This window comes from Jaculus jaculus, chromosome 3, assembly GCF_020740685.1.
Source record: "Jaculus jaculus isolate mJacJac1 chromosome 3, mJacJac1.mat.Y.cur, whole genome shotgun sequence".
NCBI classification, from domain to species: domain Eukaryota; kingdom Metazoa; phylum Chordata; class Mammalia; order Rodentia; family Dipodidae; genus Jaculus; species Jaculus jaculus.
In genome coordinates, this window is record NC_059104.1 from 89,654,650 (window position 1) to 89,675,242 (window position 20,593).

Sequence of the window (20,593 nt, forward strand, 5' to 3'; positions counted from 1 at the left end):
TAAAATGTTTAAGGAGTCTACTGATCAAATGTTTTTAAAGGAAAACATCAAATGTTTTAAAGGGAATTCCTGACTGCAGCTGGTTTCTCTTTGCCAGACTCCAGACTCGCAGCCCAGCAGGGATTTCCAGAGAGGGTTGGTGACCAGCAGAAGGGCTCTAGGAGAATCCCACTCAATATATTTTATATAAGTATATGCATATAAAATGCAAATTTATATATATTTATATGTTTTTTTTTCAATATAGATAAATAGGTATGATAGGCACTATTCTTCATATTGTTGTTTTGGCAATAAAATTGAGAAAAATTATTATCAAACTGAACCTTATATATACAAGAATAAAGAAATAAATGTATACAAAGAAAGTATATGATAGTGACATGCTTAAAGAAAGAACAATCCAGTGGTAAAAGAGATGGCTTGGTCAGTAAAGTGCTTGCAATGCAAGCATGGGGACTGAGCCTAGATTTGCAGTACCAACATAAAAAGCTGGGATGCTGCACTTCTGTAATTCCAGCACTGGGAAGGTGGAGGCAGAAGCATTCCTAGGGTTTACTGCCAGCTAGTCTGGCCAAATTCATGAGCTGCATGTTAAGTGAAATAATTTGTTCCATCAAAAAGGTGTAGAGTGATTGAAGAAGACACCTAGTATCAATATCTGTCCTTCATACATATGCACACTCAGACACATGTGAACACACATATACCATATACACACAAAGAAAACAAAACATCATCATAGCTGTTAAACTTCAAGGACATGAATGAACATTTTTGTTAAATAATTTATTCATTTGCAAATGTCATAGGAAATATTTACAGAAACTCAAATGGTACATGTCAATCACATCCCATTAATTTATTATAATTTTTTTACTGTTTGAGAAAGAAAGAGAGAATTGCCATGGCAGGGTCTCAGCCACTGTAATTGACCTCTAGAGGCTTCCACCACCTAGTGGACATGTGTGACCTTGCTCTTGCTTCACCTTTGTACATCTGACTTACATGAGATCTGGAGAGTCAAACATGGTCCTTAGGCTTCACAGGCAAGCACCTTAACTGTTAAGCCATCTCTCCAGCCACATCCCATGAATTCTTTTTTTTAAATTTTTTTTTGTTTATTTTTATTTATTTATTTTGAAGTGACAGAGAGAGAAAGAGGCCTATAGAGAGAGAATGGGCGTGCCAGGGCTTCCAGCCACTGCAAATCGAACTCCAGACACGTGCACCCCCCTTGTGCATCTGGCTAACGTGGGTCCTGGGGAATGGAGCCTTGAACTGGGGTCCTTAGGCTTCACAGGCAAGTGCTTAACCGCTAAGCCATCTCTCCAGCCCCTCCCCCCCATGAATTCTTGATGTAGTCAAGAGACAAAGTAAATACAATGTGTGTGAAGCATGGGATGGCATATCAAATTGTGTTATAGTGAGCTTCTTTTATTCTATAAGTAAAAGAGGTCCACTATAGATTAATAATAAAAGTGTAGAATAATAAATATATAAACCAATAACAAACTTATATATACCATTATTAAATGTTGTGCACCTTATATAATTGTATTACTATATTTATACATGACAAGCAGTGCAGTAAGTTCCTTTATAATCAGTGTCAGCACAACCAGATGACACATTGTTCTAGATCCATTGACCAAAGATGTTATGATTGCTATGATGTCACTATGCAATAAGATTTTTCAGCTCCATTTTAATTTGCTAACAACTTTCTCATAGGTGTGGTTTGTTGGTGGTTTATGGAAACATGTGTATGTTGTACATGACTATTGTATAACAGAGAACAAGTACAGGCTATTTAAAATCAGCTGGCTCCACTCTAAATTCTGTACTTCCAATATACCATGCTATCATGTGACACAGGTCTCCAAGAAAAACAACTGTTTCCATCCTTATCAGAAGCCGCTGTGACTTCTCACAAAAGACTCTTAAGAGTAAGCCCATTGATGTTCCCTCATAGATGGAAGGAGTGAGAAGTGTCTTTCTACCCTCATTTGAGATCTCTGGTATGCCCAGGGACCATGTATTGAGTGACACTCAAGGCCGCCTGGCCTCAGTGGGGAGTATATAACAGGTAGAATATCAAGGGACAGGAAGGTCCATCTAAGCAGCTAAGGGGAGTTTATCATCCATGCTTAGATGAGATCTCTTGATGGTACAGTTGCTTTGGAGTTACCAGTCTTGTAAGTAACCCCTTATCCTTCCCCAGGGAGGCAAACACTCATCAGCAATTTACCAAAAAATGATTTCACATCATATATTCCTGTTATGTCTCAACATTGATTTTCACCTTGTTCATACTAATAGATAGCTCAACATGAACAAAGTCTATGTCCAGAATTTTGTCTTCTTTCCCTAAACCAGCACATCTTTGTGGATGCAAGAAGACACAGGAGATAATACTAAAAGAAAGTAGGGGGGAAATGAGAGATCTGGAAAATACATAAAGCTTGTAGAGCACAACAGAGTCAATGAGGTGTTCATCTAAAACAGAAAATGTGACCATCACAACTCTATTTGACCTCTACTTCCTTTGAAGATTGTCTTGATTACTGTGCTGTTTGACAATTTGAAACTTTCAGCACTCCAGTTTAATTGTCCCCTAGTCTCAGAGGAATCCTGCTCTGCTCCACAATTGCTTGGATAGGTAGAGGGGCATGAGGATCCACAGGGACAACAAAATCATTTAAAATCACGCAAGTACAGGAGATGGTTTCATTTCCACAAACTGAAGCAGCAGGTGCCAGCAGGTACAAAGTATGCTCTGTGTGTGACTCTGACTGCAAAGAAGAACCGCTTGGGGTCTGCAGCCACAGGACACAAGCCCAATTTCAGGGTATTCCGGAAAGGGGAAGTTTGTCATGGAGATCCCACAATTATGTAATAGAAGCTAAGATGTAGTCACAGAGAAATTCTGCTTTTCTTCTTTGAATCACCTTTAATCTCTTTGACCATGTAAGTGCTCACAGCTTCTCTTGTTTTTCCTGTTTCACTTTTTACTGTCATTCTAGATACCTGAAGAGCTGAGATTAATTAATTAATTTATTTATTGTTTAATTAATTAAGATTAATTAATTAAGTTATTGTTAGGGGCTTCCTTCTCCTTTGATGGCATGATCAGGGTCTTTTCCCAGTTCACTGTCTCATACACAGCATTCAGGAATGCAGTCCTTTCTATTTCTCTACTTCATGATCAAATAATTCAACTTCTGTCATGTTCTAAGAAACACAAAATAGCTTAGAAATGAAAATTAGTATGTTTTTATTAATATGGAGAAAATAATAATCATTATGAGAAAAAGGTATGTCAAATACATTTTCCTGATCCTCTGAAGTTAGATTACATTTCTTCTAACATGCCTCCCTTCCCTCCACCTGTTCCTACAATATGACATGGTCAAAGGGGCACTTCTGTTTTACTTGGTCCTGACTAGACCTGGTATTTCAGAATGACCTCATTCGGAACTATCACTTCCATGCAGGTATCTTCACACATTTGCTAGTAGCAAACTTGCAATAATAAATATAATCACAATGAACCAATGGTAAACATCATATTATAGATGAACAATTTTCAGAACAATTGTCATATTTCATCTTTATAGTAATTTTGTGAGGTATTATAAGTTATGGAAAACCAAACAGTAGGTAGGTATCTACCATATACAAGCACAATCATTATAAGACCCCAGATATTCATGGAGCACAGTTACAATGGTGGCTGTCAATAAACAGATTCATGGGACAGAAATGGAGAGTGAAAAAAATTAAGTTGTGTGGTAAAAATTTTTCCATTTTGCCCCTAAAATCCTGTCTTTCTAACAATATCCCATTAATCTCAAAGCAACACATTTGGAGTGATAGCTTTTAAGAGAAGTTAAGTTTGAGGCTGCTGATACAGATACTACTGTGTTTCCAATTAACAACCTATAGTGTTATCAGTGAAATCCAAAACTTGTGCATTGTTTATGCCTATAGCTCTAGTTCTATTGGATACACTCTTGCTGTCTCATTCCTAAGTACATGTTGGAATTTGTATTTAATCTGCCAGGGAGACTACAGCCATTCTATAAGGAGTAGAAATCTAAATTATTTGATTTTTTTTTTTATTCTCATCTCCATATGTCTATGATGTCTATAAACCTGTCTAGGATGAGTATAAAATGGGTAGAAGATTAAATGTCTAATATTTCAAAGATAACATTTGAAGTTGTAAGAACAGCATTGTTTTTAAATAGTAAACAAGAATTTCAATGAGTTATGGGATTATTTTCATGAGCTATGTCTCTTAGGTTTTTGTTGTTTTAAATTACAATCTTATTGGAAATCATGTTTGCAACACTACATGCTTGGTCACTGTGCACATCACTGATAGATTGCATGTTTAGCATAATTCATAGTTCACTGTTTTGAATAGTTTGGAAGGTCTTACATGTGAGCTGTGAAGGATGTAGTAGGCACTTAGACCATGGCTCCCAATCTTCTCCATATGTGATGTTTTACACCTTGGAAAAATTCAGCAATCTTTGTGGAGCCCAGGCATGTTTTGTACATACTTCTGGAGACTAAATAACTGTAAGTTATTTATTTGTGCCTATGCAAATATTAAGCCAATAAATTTCATGAGTGCTTTTGTTGTTTCTTTTCTTTGTCCCTTGGTGGTGAGGGTCAAATGCAAGGTGTTGCATATGCTAAACAAATACTTTGCCATTGAGATGCATATCAGCTCCTCAAAAGTGTTTACAGTGGCCCTAAGTAAAGGAGTGATAGCAGTTGTTGAGCATCTGAAAAATGTCAGAAATCACATTAAATGTCTCATTACTATATTATCCCCTTTAAACTAGCAGCCCACTAGTAGGATGTAATAATATCCCTCTTTCAGGTATAAGGAAAATGAAGGTATAGAAAACATCAGTAAACAGTAAACTTAATCTTATTTTTAAAACTTTGTCCTTTCTTCCCCCATTTGCTTGTCTCTTCTTGAAAATGAAAATAAAATTTCTCTATCATTCTCAAGGTTATTTCATAAATACCTCCCATATTTAAATCATATTTAATGCGATTCCAGGAAAGAACTAGTATCTGAGTTAATAGCAAGCTTGCAGTGAGAACCCACTATATACTAAGCACAATTACAGGAACATCTCACAATTTCAATGTTATTTTCCCATTCATTTGATAACAGTTTCTAATTGCATTTGTCCCCTATATTGTCATTAACTTAAAGGCCACATATTGTATCCTGATTTTTTTGTACCCTGCTATTAAACCATTTTGCTAGGAATGTGTTCAAATACATACACGAAGTGTTTTGGGCATGCCCTGTTGTTAGTGAGCCTAACTGAAACTCCCAAGGACTACTGTGTAGAAATACGGTTAATCTAGAGCATGGGCGCCCCTCGGTGGCCATGACCTGCTTTTCACTATTCAGAACCAATACAAAGTGATTTCAACTCCATGTAATGGGCTATAAGAAACAGACCACAGCAGTTGAAAAGCAAATTATAAAGTAACGAATATTGACTTTCTACCAACAAGAAACTTCTGAAGGACCCAAAACTTCTATAACCCAAAAACACTAAACACAGTTTCTACAGACTAGACCCCATGGCAATAGTGAAGTAGCAAATTACAATATATCACTTTCGCTGCTACATGACAAAGGCACAGGTTCTAAATCTAGTCTCTGATTCTATACATAGGTTTTGTTCTATTTCAAGTATATTTATACTAATTCCCTTAAACAGTCTCTTTCTCATAGAACTTTTCAATAATCATGACTTTCTCATTTTCCCACTATTTGAAGTAGTCCTTTCTCTCTCCTTAACTTGTGATCCAACCTCCCAACGTAGACAGACAGTAATCAGTTCTAAACAATTATGAAGACATGATATTCAGCACTCGCTTTTCCTCTTCTAAGTTAAAAACTTATACTGTTTAGGTGAATGTCGAATTCCTTTTATTTCGCATAAGACTTGAGGTTTTGTGTAACTATTTCTCTCTGGAATAGCAACACAAAGTTGTTTAAGGGAAAAATGGATAATATCAAAGCTTTTAAAATTTGATTGGAATAATACATAAATATATTTAATAAACATATTTACTTATACCATTTACTATTTCCTAGAAGTGAGAGAGTGATGAACTGCATTAGATATGGTTGCTATACAGCGCTTAAAAACATGTATATGATAAATTGAAAATATTATTTTCCAATAAATGTTTCATCTAGAAGATCTTTGAATGGCAGTTACATGCGAAAAGTGCTGCAGAGTCAAGAACAAATTAATTTCAATGAATTTATATTTAATTCCATCAGTATTTCTGATTTATGTATCAATAATACCGTCCAAATTTTATAAACTAAACTATCAAAGAGTACCTACTAATCATTAAGGAGGATAAGAAGTTGACAGGAAATTAAAATTTAAAATCAGAGCAGTCACAATTAGACCACTTTCATGTACTCTGTATTTTTAAACCACAAATCATACAAGTAAAGATGCAAGAGGAAATATCTCTTCTAGGATGCCTCACTAGAGCCTTTAAAAATGAGTATTGCAAAGGACAGCCAACCACTCTCCACAGAGGTAGTTTCCAGCTCTCTGCAGGCTCACTTACCTGCTTCAATTAAAATGCAGCAGCCATGGAACAGGATGGTGTTTACCAGGAACAGGGGAGGGAGAAAATATAAACCACTATTTACATTTGAAAAGAAATCAGGAGAATTGAGTTTAAGGTTGTTACATTATATACCATTAATTATAAATTGGTTATAAATTGGTTAAGGACATTTGGTATGGTCTTCAGTTTGGAATGAGGATGTTTTGCCTCTTCACATTACATATTTGATACTATAACATTTCATTTACTTTTGTATACATAATCAGGAAAGGAAAATATTATCTCCAGATATGGTAGCAGACATATGGTTTACTAATCCCTAAGTATTCTAACAAAATTCAAAATTTCTAATGTCAAATATCATCTGCTATCATTTGCAAGTCCTACCAAATCTAATGTTGATGTTTAAAATCACTTGTGAGGTATTAAGTGTGGAACTGGATAGGGACTTTAAAAAGTGATTAGTCAAGAGGGTTCTACTATAATTAATGGGCTAATTCATTAATGGATTAATGGACGAATGGGTCATCTCTTCAGTGTTTCAGTTAGAAAAGCCTACTGGATTCTATCTGAAGTATATGCTTTGATTTGCTATTCCAGACACTATAGAAGCCACATCAGGAATAAGGTCCTCACCATATTTTCCTCTTGACTTACCTGGAAAAATGTGAGCCAAACAAGTATTCACTCTTTACAATGTACCCAGTTACAGGTATTATTTTATGGCAATGAACAAATTAAGACATAATCTTTATATTTCAATAAGAGTGGTAGTAATGTGCTGATATTTTCTTTATTTTAACAAGTCTGCTTTCTTGTTTTCGTGTTTTGTTGAATGCTGACTCTACTTAGACCATCTTCCCAGAGAATGAGAAATCACACACTACTGACTGGCTTCATTCTACTGGGGATTCCTCAGACAGAAGGACTGGAAACTCTGCTATTTGCCATGTTCTCACTCATCTACTTCTTCACTTTGCTTGGAAATTTGCTCATCTTTATTGCAATTGTGTTTTCATCTACCCTTCATACCCCAATGTATTTCTTCCTGGGACTTCTCTCCATGTTTGATATGTTGTTCCCATCAGTTACTTGTCCCAAGATGCTGCTTTATCTGTCTGGCCAGAGCCGAGCCATCTCTTATAAGGGATGTGCTGCCCAGCTCTTCTTCTATCATCTTCTAGGTTCTACTGAAGGTTGCATCTATTCTGTGATGGCCTATGATCGTTACGTGGCCATCTGTCACCCTCTGAGATACATGCTCATTATGAAACCTGGAGTGTGTGTGAGCTTGGTCACAGTAGCCTGGGTGGTAGGGAGTCTTCATGCTAGCATCCTAACATCCTTTACTTTTCAATTAACATACTGTGGGCCCAATCAGGTGGATTACTTCTTTTGTGACCTTCCTGCTGTCTTGCCCCTGTCTTGTACTGACAGTACCCTGGCCCAGAGAGTGGGTTCCATTAATGTCGGCTTTCTGGCTCTCATGCTTCTGTTCAGTGTTTGTGTCTCCTATGCTCACATCGGGATTGCCATTCTGAGAATCCGTTCAGCAGAGGGCAGGCAGAAAGCATTCTCCACCTGCAGCGCCCACCTCACTGCAATTCTCTGTGCCTATGGACCTGTCATCATTATCTACCTGCAACGCACACCCAACCCCCTGCTTGGTGCCATTGTGCAAATATTAAATAACATTGTCTCCCCCATGCTGAACTCCTTAATCTATTCCCTGAGAAACAAGGAAGTGAAAAGGTCCTTAAGAAAGGTGTTTCACAGTATAATCCTTGCTGTTCAGAAATGATTTGTATATGTTGTAATGGATTTAAAAATGTATTGTCTATTACCAGCCTTTAATTCATTTTTAAAAAAAAATAAATAACAACATAATAGAAATTTTTTAAATACGCTGTTTGTCTCTAATACTTTCAAGGTTGTGCAGCCTCTGCATTCCAAGGCCTCCTAAATAATTCTGAGGCTGGGGAAGCTAGTAACAGAGGTAACTATGACTTAACTCTGAAGAAAGAATCCCAGAAACCATGTAGAGGCTTTCTGTATCTGTCATGGCAGTTCCTTCTCCTGGAGAAGGTGGAGAGTGACTTTGACCCTGTACAGCCCCTCTCTGAGCCAAGCCCACCTTCAGCTCATCTCAGCTCAAACTTTTGCTCTACCTAGAATGTGTTTGTTCCCCTTTCTTGCTTATGATATTTCAGTTTCCTGTTTCACAGAAAAGGGTATAGACAGTTTATAAAGTATGACATGTTTTATGGTCACGATAGGGAACTTTCACATATATCACATGGTTTACTCTAAGCATTAATTTCTAAACTGCAAACTTTCTTTTTCTGTAGAAGAGCTTTGAGTATTTGAAACCTCAAATGACAGAACTCTAGCACTTTACTTCAACTCATTTTCTGTTGACTGAGAAGTCCCCGTTCTTTATCCTCTACCCTCTGCTCTGGCTTTCCTGAATTAGTTGAGTGGTACTTTACCACCCCTCATCACCTCCTATTAGAACTCGTAGTGTTAACAAAGAAGCTCAGTAAGCTTCTCTAGTACACACTGGAAACAGGTCTGGTCTGTACACTGACCTCACCTGTCTCCATGATCCTTTCTGCCACCTATGGGTAGAGCAGTCAAGTGTCTGGTTCTCTGAAACATACCAGTTATGGTAAAACCTGGCCTGATCCCCACACAACTTTTCTTTTGTTTTGCTCCTGTGTTGTGCTGCCAAAAACCAAAATTGAGGGACATTTTTTTCTTCTTTTCTATAGAGATTAAAGTTTAAGAGTTGAGTTATTATGTATCATTTCCCTGTAATGATTTCCTACCAATTTTCCTCTGTGGTATCATTTTTAATGACAAGTTTTCCTCTCAACTATAGAAAAGCTGCATTGGGGAGTATAGCTTCTAGGCTCACCTACCTTCATAGCAAATGCATACAGTGCCATTATGTTTGCCTCATGTATTTTTTCATTTTTGCCAATACAAACATAACAGGTACTCATTGCTGACCCACCTCACTGCTCTGTTTGGTGTCCCTGTGCCAAAATACCACCAACTCAGACAATTCTTCATTGTCAGCCAGGCCAAGTGGGCCTTTCCCTTTCCAAGGCCTGTCAAATCCAAAGTTTTATTTTATTTTATTTTATTTTATTTTATTTTATTTTATTTTATTTTATTTTATTTTATAGAGAAAGACAGAGAGAGAATTGGCATACCAGGGCCTCAGCCATTGAAATTGAACTCCAGACTATTGCACCACCTAGTGGGCATTGTGCAACCTTGCACTTACCTCACATTTTTTGCATCTGGCTTACATGGGTCCTTAGGCTTCAAAGGTAAGTGTCTTAACTTCTAAGAAATCTCTCCAGCCCAACCTGTCCAAATTTTTGTGATGCCGCATCAGTTTGATCCCCAAAGCTACTGTGCCTTCAAATAGCCTTATGACATTAAGAGTTTCTGACGTCCCAAGATGACATGTAGGTCACTTTCCCCAGATTGGAGTGGTATGCACCTGGACACTGGAGAAGGAAGAGTTGGACTTGAGGAGCTTCAAGATTTGACACATTTACTTCATTATGTCTCTTGATTGCATCCTACTGGAGATCACTATTGGACAAGCTTTTTTCACTGTCTTCTCTAAATATGAAAATTGTTAGTGTCATAAATCCCAACCTTGAAAAATATGACACTTAGTCTGTGCTCATCTGCTCTCTTATTCATGGCAAAGCAGTGAAGACAAAACCATCCTCCTTTGTATTGTGTGTGGTTTCTACAGCATCTTCTGACAAACTTGAATTCTATCTAGTTTTCTATACCTGCAGCATAAGACATGGAAAGATTACATGGTTCACGTATGCATTTATCATGAACCAGGGGCTATAGCCTTTGAGGGGCAGTGATTGTGTGCCTGTGGCTCCATGCTGAAGTCTAGATGGGAATTTATTGGGGATATATAAAGAACAGGAGTCAGAAGAGGATGGGCTCTAAGGGAACTCCCTAAGGCCAGAAAAGGCATAGAGAGCCAACTAGTAAATTTTGGCAGGGTAGCATGTAGTCTGACCAGGTCAGTAAACCTCTGTCTTTTCCTACAGGGTCGTCTCAGACATCCTGATGACAGCAGATGTCAGGCTGCTGTTCTAGCATAATGTGCTGTGTTCAGAAGCTGCTTCTCTGCTACTGTCTATTGTCACATGAGTAGTCCATGTGGCTAATCAGAAATCTCCTGCAGAATTATAGCTCATGGTGCTGGAACTAGCCACCATGCCCCAAGTGTCTTGTCTATATGAGTCATGCACTTGGTTCTGACAGTGGCACCTGTGTTACAGTGGCATTTCAAGAGGTCACAACAATTTCCACACTCAAATTTCACTGCCTGCCTTTGTCCCTAGGCTCTTTCATAAGCTTACCCCCTTCACAGGCCAGCAGGACTCTCAAAATAACCTTTAAGGGAAAATCTTCTTATCTCACACTGTGGAAGATAAGATGGTCTAGCTTAATTATCAGTTGGTAACATTCTCCTCTGGGTCTCCCACTAAGCTGCACTTTCTTAATTGAATTCTACCAAGACCACAGTTGAGTATTATTTACCAATTTTCTCAAAATTGAAGAAGCCACTGTTTGTTGGAGATTACACACACACATACACATACCTCAGCAGTGTTTTTACATGATATTCTTTTCATTTCTGTTTCTCGTATTCTATTTTTATCCCTTGTAATCTAAATAAACTTGTTTTCTTCATCATGTATCTAAATCCCTACAGTTTTGTTTTAGCAACTAAAGGTAGGTGAACACACTCTTATTGGCAGAGATGAGAAGGTGTTTAGGATCCAGAACATCCTCAGAAAAGTGAATATCTACATGAGAATAACTGGGGCTATGCAGCCAATATTGTCTTCACCTTTGCATCATCATCCTCTAAATGTTCCTTTATTCCCATATTCGTTTTTAAAATTTTTATCAGTCTTTTATTCCTTGCATCTCTATTTTTATGCTTATTCAAAAAGAAAATAAGTTCTGGTGTCATCAGATTAGACTTATCAAGACTTTTACCATCATATTGTTGGCAGTATTTTTATGGGCTAATGACTATCTTTTAGTCTTTACTTTTTGTAAGTATCTGAAAATTCTCTAGTCCAAGAATCTTATTTATCTCTTTGAATATCCCCAGGATCCCCAGAATTGCTTTTTCCACCTGACTAAAATTATCTTTTCATAATTTCTTCCTATGTATAAAACATGGTGCTGCTTAGAATGTTCATGTTTCCTAAGCCTCAATACAGAGATAGTGTTCTTAATGTGACTAGTGGGCCCCTCAGAACCCATTTGGTGTCATTTCAAGGTCTTACAATCCTAATTTTGTTCTCCCTCCTATTTCTTCTTCTTCATCTTCTCCTCTTCCTTCCCCTCTTCTCCTTCCCCTCTTCCTCCTCCTCATCTTCTTCTTTTTACTTGGGACTCAATCTAGAGTTTATGCTTTGCCCAGGGGGCTGCAGCCTCTGAGGGGCAGTGACTGTGTGACTGTGGCTCCATGCAGAAGTCTAGATGGGATTTTATTGGGGATATATAAAGAATAGGAGTCAGAAGAGAATGGGCTCTAAGGGCACTCCCTAAGGCCAGAAAAGGCATAGAGAACCAGTTAATCCCTCTGCTAGTAAAAAGACTGTAAAAAAAAGTAAAAATTGAGCTATATCTACATTTACTTTATGTTTTATCTTGAGGCAAAGTCTTGCTAAGTTTCCAAACTGGCTCTGAATATGTACTGTAGCCCAGGCAGGCCTCAATTTGTAATCTTAGTCCCACAGTGTCCCAAATTAGCTGGAAATAGAGATCTTGAATACCAGGCCCAGCCACTACATGTCTCAAATATGTGAAATTCCTTGCTAGCACAGCCATTGTGCATGCCATTGCCTCTTCTCTGAAAGTATTTTCCTTAGTCTTTCTGCTTGTTAACTCACTCTGTTCATCCCAGCCAGTAGAAACTTTTCTGGAAATGTCTTTCTTCCATCCTAATGTCTGTAGTGACTTCAGTAGTAACCACTTTGGACATAGTCCTCTCCTACGTGAGTGATGACTTAGATGTCAGATGAACTTCTGAAAATTATTAGTACATACATTATTTACCCAAAAGAATAACTCTCCTTTCTCATTTTCTCTCTCTACCTTTCTCCCTCTCTTTCCCAAGTGATTAATACCATGCTTTCCTACTGAGGTTCCTGGATTGTGACTTGTGGGATTAACACCCAGAGGAAGATTATGTAAAGTCTCCTGTGTTGTGAATTATTGCAGTTTCTAGAGCCAAACAAGAGAGGACTCCTGGGGAACTGAGGCACACTTAGATATGCGTCATTGTACTTGAAAGTTACAAAACAAGAGAAGAATTTGGGATTCCAAATTGTAGATCTCAGGATGATGGGGATCTAGGCAGCGGGAAATCCCTCTCTCACTAGGGAAGCAAAAGGAAACAGCACCTCTTAGCAGTGTGGACAGTTAAACTTTCTGTTTACCACTTAAGTGCTCACTGCACACTTCCTGTCTCAGGTGAAAGAGAGAAAGGGAGAATAGAGAGAATGACTAGACAAATGTTAAACAGTTACAGGCTGTGAGGTAATGTACTCTGTGGGTTGATCTATAAGCTAAAGATTTCTGTGTAGAAAAAAAAATTGAAATAAGTTTTAAAATTCAGAATTTAAAAAAAAATTAATTTAATTTATTTTGTTATTTTTTTTTTATTTTCTGAGAGAGGGTCTCACTCTAGCTCAAGCTGACTTAGAATTCACTTTTTACTCCCAGAATGGCTTGGAACTCATGGCAACCCTCCTAACTCTACCTTCTAAGTGCTGAAATTTAAAGGCCTTTTAAATTTCTATTCCGGGTTTTATTTGAAATAATTTAAAACTTCATAAAACAGTTTTAAAGTAACTCCTGAAAATGCTTGACCCAGATTGTTAACTTCTATCACAACTGCTTTAGTATTCCTTCTACCATTTGCCTTCTTCACTTTTCTTCTTTCATTTGATATATACAAATACATTGAAAATTTGGAGTTCAGTTTACAGATACCATGTTCTACCTCTCACCATTTCAGCATACATTTTCCAAGAAAATGTCATCCACTTACATTGCCAAAGTACAATAATCAAAGTCAGGAATTTAATATTTACATAGTACTGTTATCTACTTGAATGCATCTAGCTTATTTCAGTTCTGTCAATTATTCCCAAATGTCTTGTAGAATATTTTATTTTTGGTATGGATTCTGATTCACCATTTATTTACTTTTCATAAAACTGACCCATAGTACACACAACTCGGTTTGTCTAACAGGTCCACATGACTACATTTAAGTTATGCATTATTTTTGTGTTCTTCACAGTGCATTATATCAAGAAATAAGTGACACTTCTTTGCTAGGGACTGACAGTGCTAACAATTACTTATGTAGGTAAGGTGCTATCTACCAGGTTTGGATTAGTCTTTTAAATTAAAAGGTAATTAGGGGGAGATAATTGTTAAAAATTAAACACCCCCTTGTTTTCACCAGATTCCTCCTAACTTTATCTGGATCTTCACAAATACAAAATTAATTGGTTTAATTCAAATCTGGTTCCAGAATTATAGACTTTGCAACCTAACATGAAGATGGAGTGGTACTCATATCTACTAAATGTAGGGGAAAACAAGAATAAAAAACCTGTAAATGGAAGGTCCTTTCAAGAAGAACTAAGTTCTTTTTGGAAGTTTCTCATTGATGCCCTTCATTCCTAGGGAGATAATGTGGGAAAACACTGTACTTATTGTATGTATGCCTTTAGTATTCATAAATGGAGAGTTAAAGAAAAAAATATACAATGGTAAGTCCTTGTCATTAATGAACTTAAGAAGTTGAATGTAGCTTTCTTTGTTATAAAGACAAGGAGTATTTATTTCTTTCCCTTCAGAACCTCACAGGGGCATTTGAAATGAATAGAATTTAATAGTGTGTATAAGGAGGGAAGACAGGAGACTAGCCTTGTGAGGCTCTGGGTGAGATTGTTAAGGAGCACCATCGGGAATTACAAACAGTGATGCAGCATAAGGCACTCCACCAAGGGCAAGAAAGGTAAAGAACAACTCTTTGAGGAAGTAGCACTGTGTAATGTAAGTATTGAGATCTTCTTCTTTTCCATCTGCATGATCTAAACACACCTAATCAAACATATATTGAATTTATCCTGAAATACCTTTTTACAGACATCCAGGTTCTGATTCTACCACAAACATGAGAAACGGCACCATGGTGACTGAATTCAGCCTGCTGGGCGTCCCTGAGACAGAGGGCCTGGAGAAGGCTCTTCTCTGTCTCCTCTCTGTGCTGTATGCATGTGCTCTCCTGGGAAATGGGCTCACTCCAACTGCTGTCTTTTCCTCCCCACAGCTCTACACTCCCATGTACTTTTTCTTGGGAAATCTGTCCATCTTCGACCTGGGTTTCTCTTCCACAACTCTTCCCAAGATGTTGTCATACCACTGAGGGAGGGGTAGGGAATGGGTGCAACAGAGCCTCTAGCCACCACAAATGAACTCCAGATGCATGAGCCACTTTGTGCATCCGGTTTTCTGTGGGTACTGGATAATCTAACCTGGGTCCTTAGCCTTTGCAGGCAAGCACCTTAACCACTAAAGCATCTCTCAAGCACCTAGAGCAATGTTTGTATGACTGCTGATTCAACCATTCCTTATCTTTCAGAAAACTGACCTTGGTCAGTAGTATATACAATTTCCCAGTATAACCCCCTCCTTAAGTCTGGGTTTTTCTAGTATCTCCTTATAATTAGATTTAGGTTATGCATTGTTTGTGTTCTTCCTGGTACATCACATCAAGAGGCATGTGATGCTGCTGCGCACAGTTACTGCTGTTGCTAACATAAAATAAGAATGACAAGCCATTTTCATAAATGAACTTGAAAAGTTGAAAGCTACCTTATTTGTTATAAAGACAATGACTACTCCAATCTTTTCCTTCAATATCATACAGGAGTATTTGGGGTGAATGGAATATAGAATTGTGTGTAAAGAGGGAACACAGGGTGAAAGGAGCACTATCTGATATTTTTTAATCCTGTTATTATTAGCATTTAATCTATTTTTAAAATTAAAATTACCTGCCAGTTATAATAAAATATCTTAGACATATTTAACATAAAAATGAAAAATCCTGAGTCCCATTTATTAATTTTGATTAACCTGGAATTGGATCTTTGTTTCTAAAAGTATCATGATTTTTGCCAGGAACAATAGTGAACTCTGCAACTTTGCATATAAATACATCCCTATGAATTTATAAGTTTTATGTCCACTTTAAGGTGTATAATGTATTTATCTAATGCTGAAATAAGATGAGCAGCAACTAAATTATAAGTCAACTAAAAAATAATTTATTTTTTAAATGTAATTAGTTTATGAGAGAGAGAGAGAGAGAATGGGTATGCCAGGGCCTCTTATTGCTGCAAAGGAACTCCAGGTGCATATGCCATTTTGTACATACGACTTTACATGGTTACTGAGGAATCAAACCCTGACTGGAAGCCTTGGTAAGCAAGTGCCTTTAACCACTGCGTCATGTCTCCAGCCCCCATCCTAATTTCTATTTTTCCTAACACCATCTGATATTATAAACAACTTCAGAAAGACATTCCACCAAGAGCAAGGGTGGTAAGTGACAATTTTTTGAGGAAGCAATGCTCTGTAAATACCTACATCTTTCTCATCCCACCAATCTAAATTCACCTTATTTACAAACATAATGAATTTATCCTGAAATTTCTTTTTTACAGACATCCAGGTTCTGATTCTTCCACAAATATGAGAAACCGCACCACGGTGACTGAATTCAGCCTGCTGGGCATCCCTGAGACAGAGGGCCTGGAGAAGGCTCTTCTCTGTCTCTTCTCCATGCTGTATGCATGTGCCCTCCTGGGAAATGGGCTCATTCTCACTGCTGTCTTTTCCTCCCCACGGCTCCACACTCCCATGTACTTTTTCTTGGGAAATCTGTCCATCTTCGACCTGGGTTTCTCTTCCACAACTGTTCCCAAGATGTTGTCATACCTCTCAGGGCAGAGTAGAGGGATCTCTTTTCAGGGCTGTGTTGCCCAGCTCTTCTTCTACCATTGTCTGGGCTGCACTGAGTGCTTTCTGTACACTGTGATGGCCTATGACCGCTTTGTTGCCATATGCTTCCCCTTGAGATACACAGTCATCATGAACCACAAAGTGTGCTCTGTCTTAGCCACTGGAACCTGGATGGGTGGCTGTGTGCATGCTGTTATCCTAACCTCCCTCACCTTTCAGTTGCCCTACTGTGGCCACAGTGAGGTAGACTATTACTTCTGTGATATTCCTGCAGTGTTACCTCTAGCCTGTGAGGATACGTCTCTAGCACAAAGGGTAGGTTTTACAAATGTTGGTCTTTTGTCTCTCATTTGCTTTTCTCTCATCCTTGTTTCCTACATTCACATTGGGATCTCCATTTCAAAAATACGCTCCACAGAAGGCAGGCAGCGGGCATTCTCCACCTGCAGTGCCCATATCACAGCCATTGCTTGTGCTTATGGGCCAGTCATCATCATCTATCTACAGCCTAGTCCCAGTCCATTACTAGGTGCAATTGTTCAGATCTTGAACAATCTTGTAACCCCCACGGTGAATCCACTAATCTATAGCCTGAGGAATAAGGATGTAAAATCAGCCCTAAGAAACATATTTCACAGGGGAAATCTTACTCTGGAGACTAAATGAAAGTCTAAAATGTTTCTGGACAACGTTTGAAGTTCATAGGACAGATTGTCATCTGCAGGTGTCATGGCATGTTGAAATAAAATGCACATTGAAACACTTTGAACCTTAAAATAATCACATTTCACTGTTTGACTATATGTCTATTTTCTATTTTCTTACTTTATAATAAGGTATAATTAATAAAGAATATCCTTAGATATTGTATTAATTCCTATGTTTTGTGCATTCTTCCAAGCTCAACTATCCCCCAGAACACATCTTTGTCCTTTAAGTCATCAAAGTGTAAAGAGACCCACTGGTTTTCTCATGGTCTTATTGAAGAATTTTAGGTTCAGGAAGGAATTAAATTCCTTAATGATGCAAGAGATCTCAGGCCCACTGATCCCAATTTTTGGGTCTTTGTCTAAACTAGCAAAGATTAGAAAGGCTGCTTAAAAGAAGTATAGATTATGAATTATAAGATTAATATTAGGGTGAGTTAGGGCCAGAGGGAAGGCTAGGAGGACAGCCCAAGCCAGATTCCCCCTCACACAGAGGATCAGAGATGAGTAAGAGATAATAAAGGACTCAGAGCTTAAAGAGACACCAAACATGTAGGAAAGAGAGAGAGAAAAAAAAAAAAAACATTCAAAAGCATGGAAGGAAAATGCACAGACCAAAAGAAATCTGCCCCTCTCCTGGCCTAGCTCTAAAGGGTGAAAGAAGACTGAGAAAGCCTTACACAGTGTGCCTAAAGGGTTCCAGAGAATGAAGTTTTACACACAACTGCCAGGACCATTTATGGATCAAGCATACAATTAGATGAGCCTTATTATAATATCAGCTGTGTAAGAGAGAGACCTGATTGACTGCTCGACTCAAGAAGCTGAGTCAGGAGGACCCAGCCCACAGGAGAGCTAAGCCTGGAAAAACTTGAAGAGACAGGAAGTTGTCACTAGAGTTGTTGCTTTCTATCTTCTAGGATGAAACTGGATCAAACATGGGTTCTAGTCCTGCCAGAGTAGGCATCGTGATACTTTCTTCAGCCTTGAGGACTACCTATAAAGATCGCTACCTTTTTTCCTATTTTGTATTATTCCCCTTACTGAGAAGAAACTTTAACTCCTGTTAAGGAAACATTGTCATGACACTTTTACCTGTTCAGGCTAAATAGCATGATATAGTATAGCAGAGCTATTAGGTCTTCCCAGGAGGAAACGTATCTAAAAGCACATGATGTAGATGCTTTCTTAAAAAATTCTTGTGAAACAGTGATATCTTATCACCATCTGGATGTGTATCTTTTACTTCAGCCTGTTCTTTTGAACTCAGGGTAACATTTATAAAAGATAAACAATCAAGAACTTTATGATTATCATCAAGACAGTAAAAGAGGATCTTGTTCTGTTAGAAGGAGTAATAAGTCAGTGTAAAAGCTAGTATTCTTAGCAGTAAGCATATGACAAAGAGAAATGGATATCTATATTTAGCATCAAACAGGAATCCTGTTAGACTATATCCTTGTTTACATAATAAAGCTTTTTGTTACAGTCTTTCGCTGAGTGTTTAAGACCATGTAGGCAGCCAAAAATTAGCTATATATTGAATTTTTGAAGGACAGCTGTGGCTCTGTAGGAGAGACTCTTAGGGACATGTGAAGAGCTCTGTGAATCTCAGTGTTGCATCATCTGCTAGGGTGAGTCAGGGCCAGGCTGACCATGCAGCTGCCCTTGAAGGATTCTCCTGTTTTGACTCTCGTCTTGTCGACTATTCCCTGACTAGGAGGAGTTCAAACCCTGGATTTTCATAATTTCAAAGGTAGTTTTTATAATTGCTACCATAAGCATATTAACATTAGTAATCTGAAGTTTTAATTTTGACATCTTGAAGCCTGATGACATAAATTTATAACCTGAATGGTAACATCCTCTAACATGTTAGGATCACATCTTTTAGTCTGGAATAAGCCCTAGATAAGTCTAATGATTGTCTTTTTTTTTTTCCTTTTTTTGCAGTTGAAGGCATTTGTAACTTGATTCAGTACTTTAAAATGGAGTTTACCCATTTTATTATTTTATCTAACAAAAATCTAGGAGCAGTATTCTAGCAAGGAATAATGGGATGTCAGTGAGTTGACAAGTCGCTGTTAAAGGTAGGAGATAAAATGTGGATTTATATTCCACTTGTGCTCTTTGTTTTCCCTTTTTCCATCATTGATCAGATGGCCAATCTGAGAGCGAGTGTAGGAAACATGAATTAATTTAAAGCTGCTTGGATCTGATATAAAGGAATGCTTGAACCTAAACTTACTGCCAGTTTATAACATATTTAAACAGCGTATAGAGTCTATTAATTATTATCAAGAGCAAGTGATAGGACAGAGAACCAAGCATCATAGCATGTTAACCTTGTAACTGTAGTCTTAAACATAAATACATTTGGCTAGGAGAGATATTAAAGGAATAGTCTCCTATAATTTGGAAGGCCACTTAAGCAGTGGAGAAAAGATTAAGAGCTCTTCTAGGCCTTGAGTACCAAATGACTCTCAATACCATACAAAGGATGTGGCATTTCATGAGTCTGGCATATATAATGAAGGGAGGTAATAAAAGGTGTCTCTTTATACCCCTGCCTTCCAGTCAGCTTATATGTTGCTAGTAGCTATCAGAGACTCAACAGGGAAAGGGGTACATATACATTGTTATCTAGGCATAGTGATGCCTTGACATTTCCCCTTCCTATCTTGATAACATCTTGTCTTATTTTTACCCAGGGAATTAAAAATAAAAACTGAATGAGAATTACATCTGTTTGTGATGCACCTATGAGACAGGATATTCCTTATGTCTGACCTGACTAGACTTCTACCCAGAGAAAGTAAATAACACCTGTACTATGACCTTCTGGCATATGATAATGACAGAATGTTGGCTGTGTCTGACCTTGTTAGACTTCTCTAGAAGGAAGGTGAATTTTGATTATTCTGGCCATTTTGCAGTTTTAGATTTACACAATTTTTAAAGTCCTGTCACTATTTAAACACATATATATCTATTTAAATCTTCTGTTCAACTTACTCAGATCTTTTAACACATACTGTTCCTTCTAAACTATATGCTTCTCCAGAAACAATCTCTAGCAAATATACCATAGAATCCAGAACTTAATATATCCTTTTCAATTTACCATTCAG

At 37.7% G+C, this 20,593-nt stretch overlaps 2 protein-coding genes across 2 annotated transcripts; both read left to right on the forward strand.

Moving 5' to 3' along the window:
* Window positions 1–7,507: 7,507 nt before the first annotated feature.
* Window positions 7,508–8,440, forward strand: LOC101597367 (olfactory receptor 148-like). Its single transcript, XM_004670561.2, has one exon. It carries the CDS (start codon window positions 7,508–7,510, stop codon window positions 8,438–8,440), a length of 933 nt encoding a protein of 310 aa, XP_004670618.1.
* Window positions 8,441–16,485: 8,045 nt separating this feature from the next.
* On the forward strand, window positions 16,486–17,421 carry LOC101597082 (putative olfactory receptor 10D4). The gene has a single exon (XM_004670560.2). It carries the CDS (start codon window positions 16,486–16,488, stop codon window positions 17,419–17,421), a length of 936 nt encoding a protein of 311 aa, XP_004670617.2.
* Window positions 17,422–20,593: the final 3,172 nt, after the last annotated feature.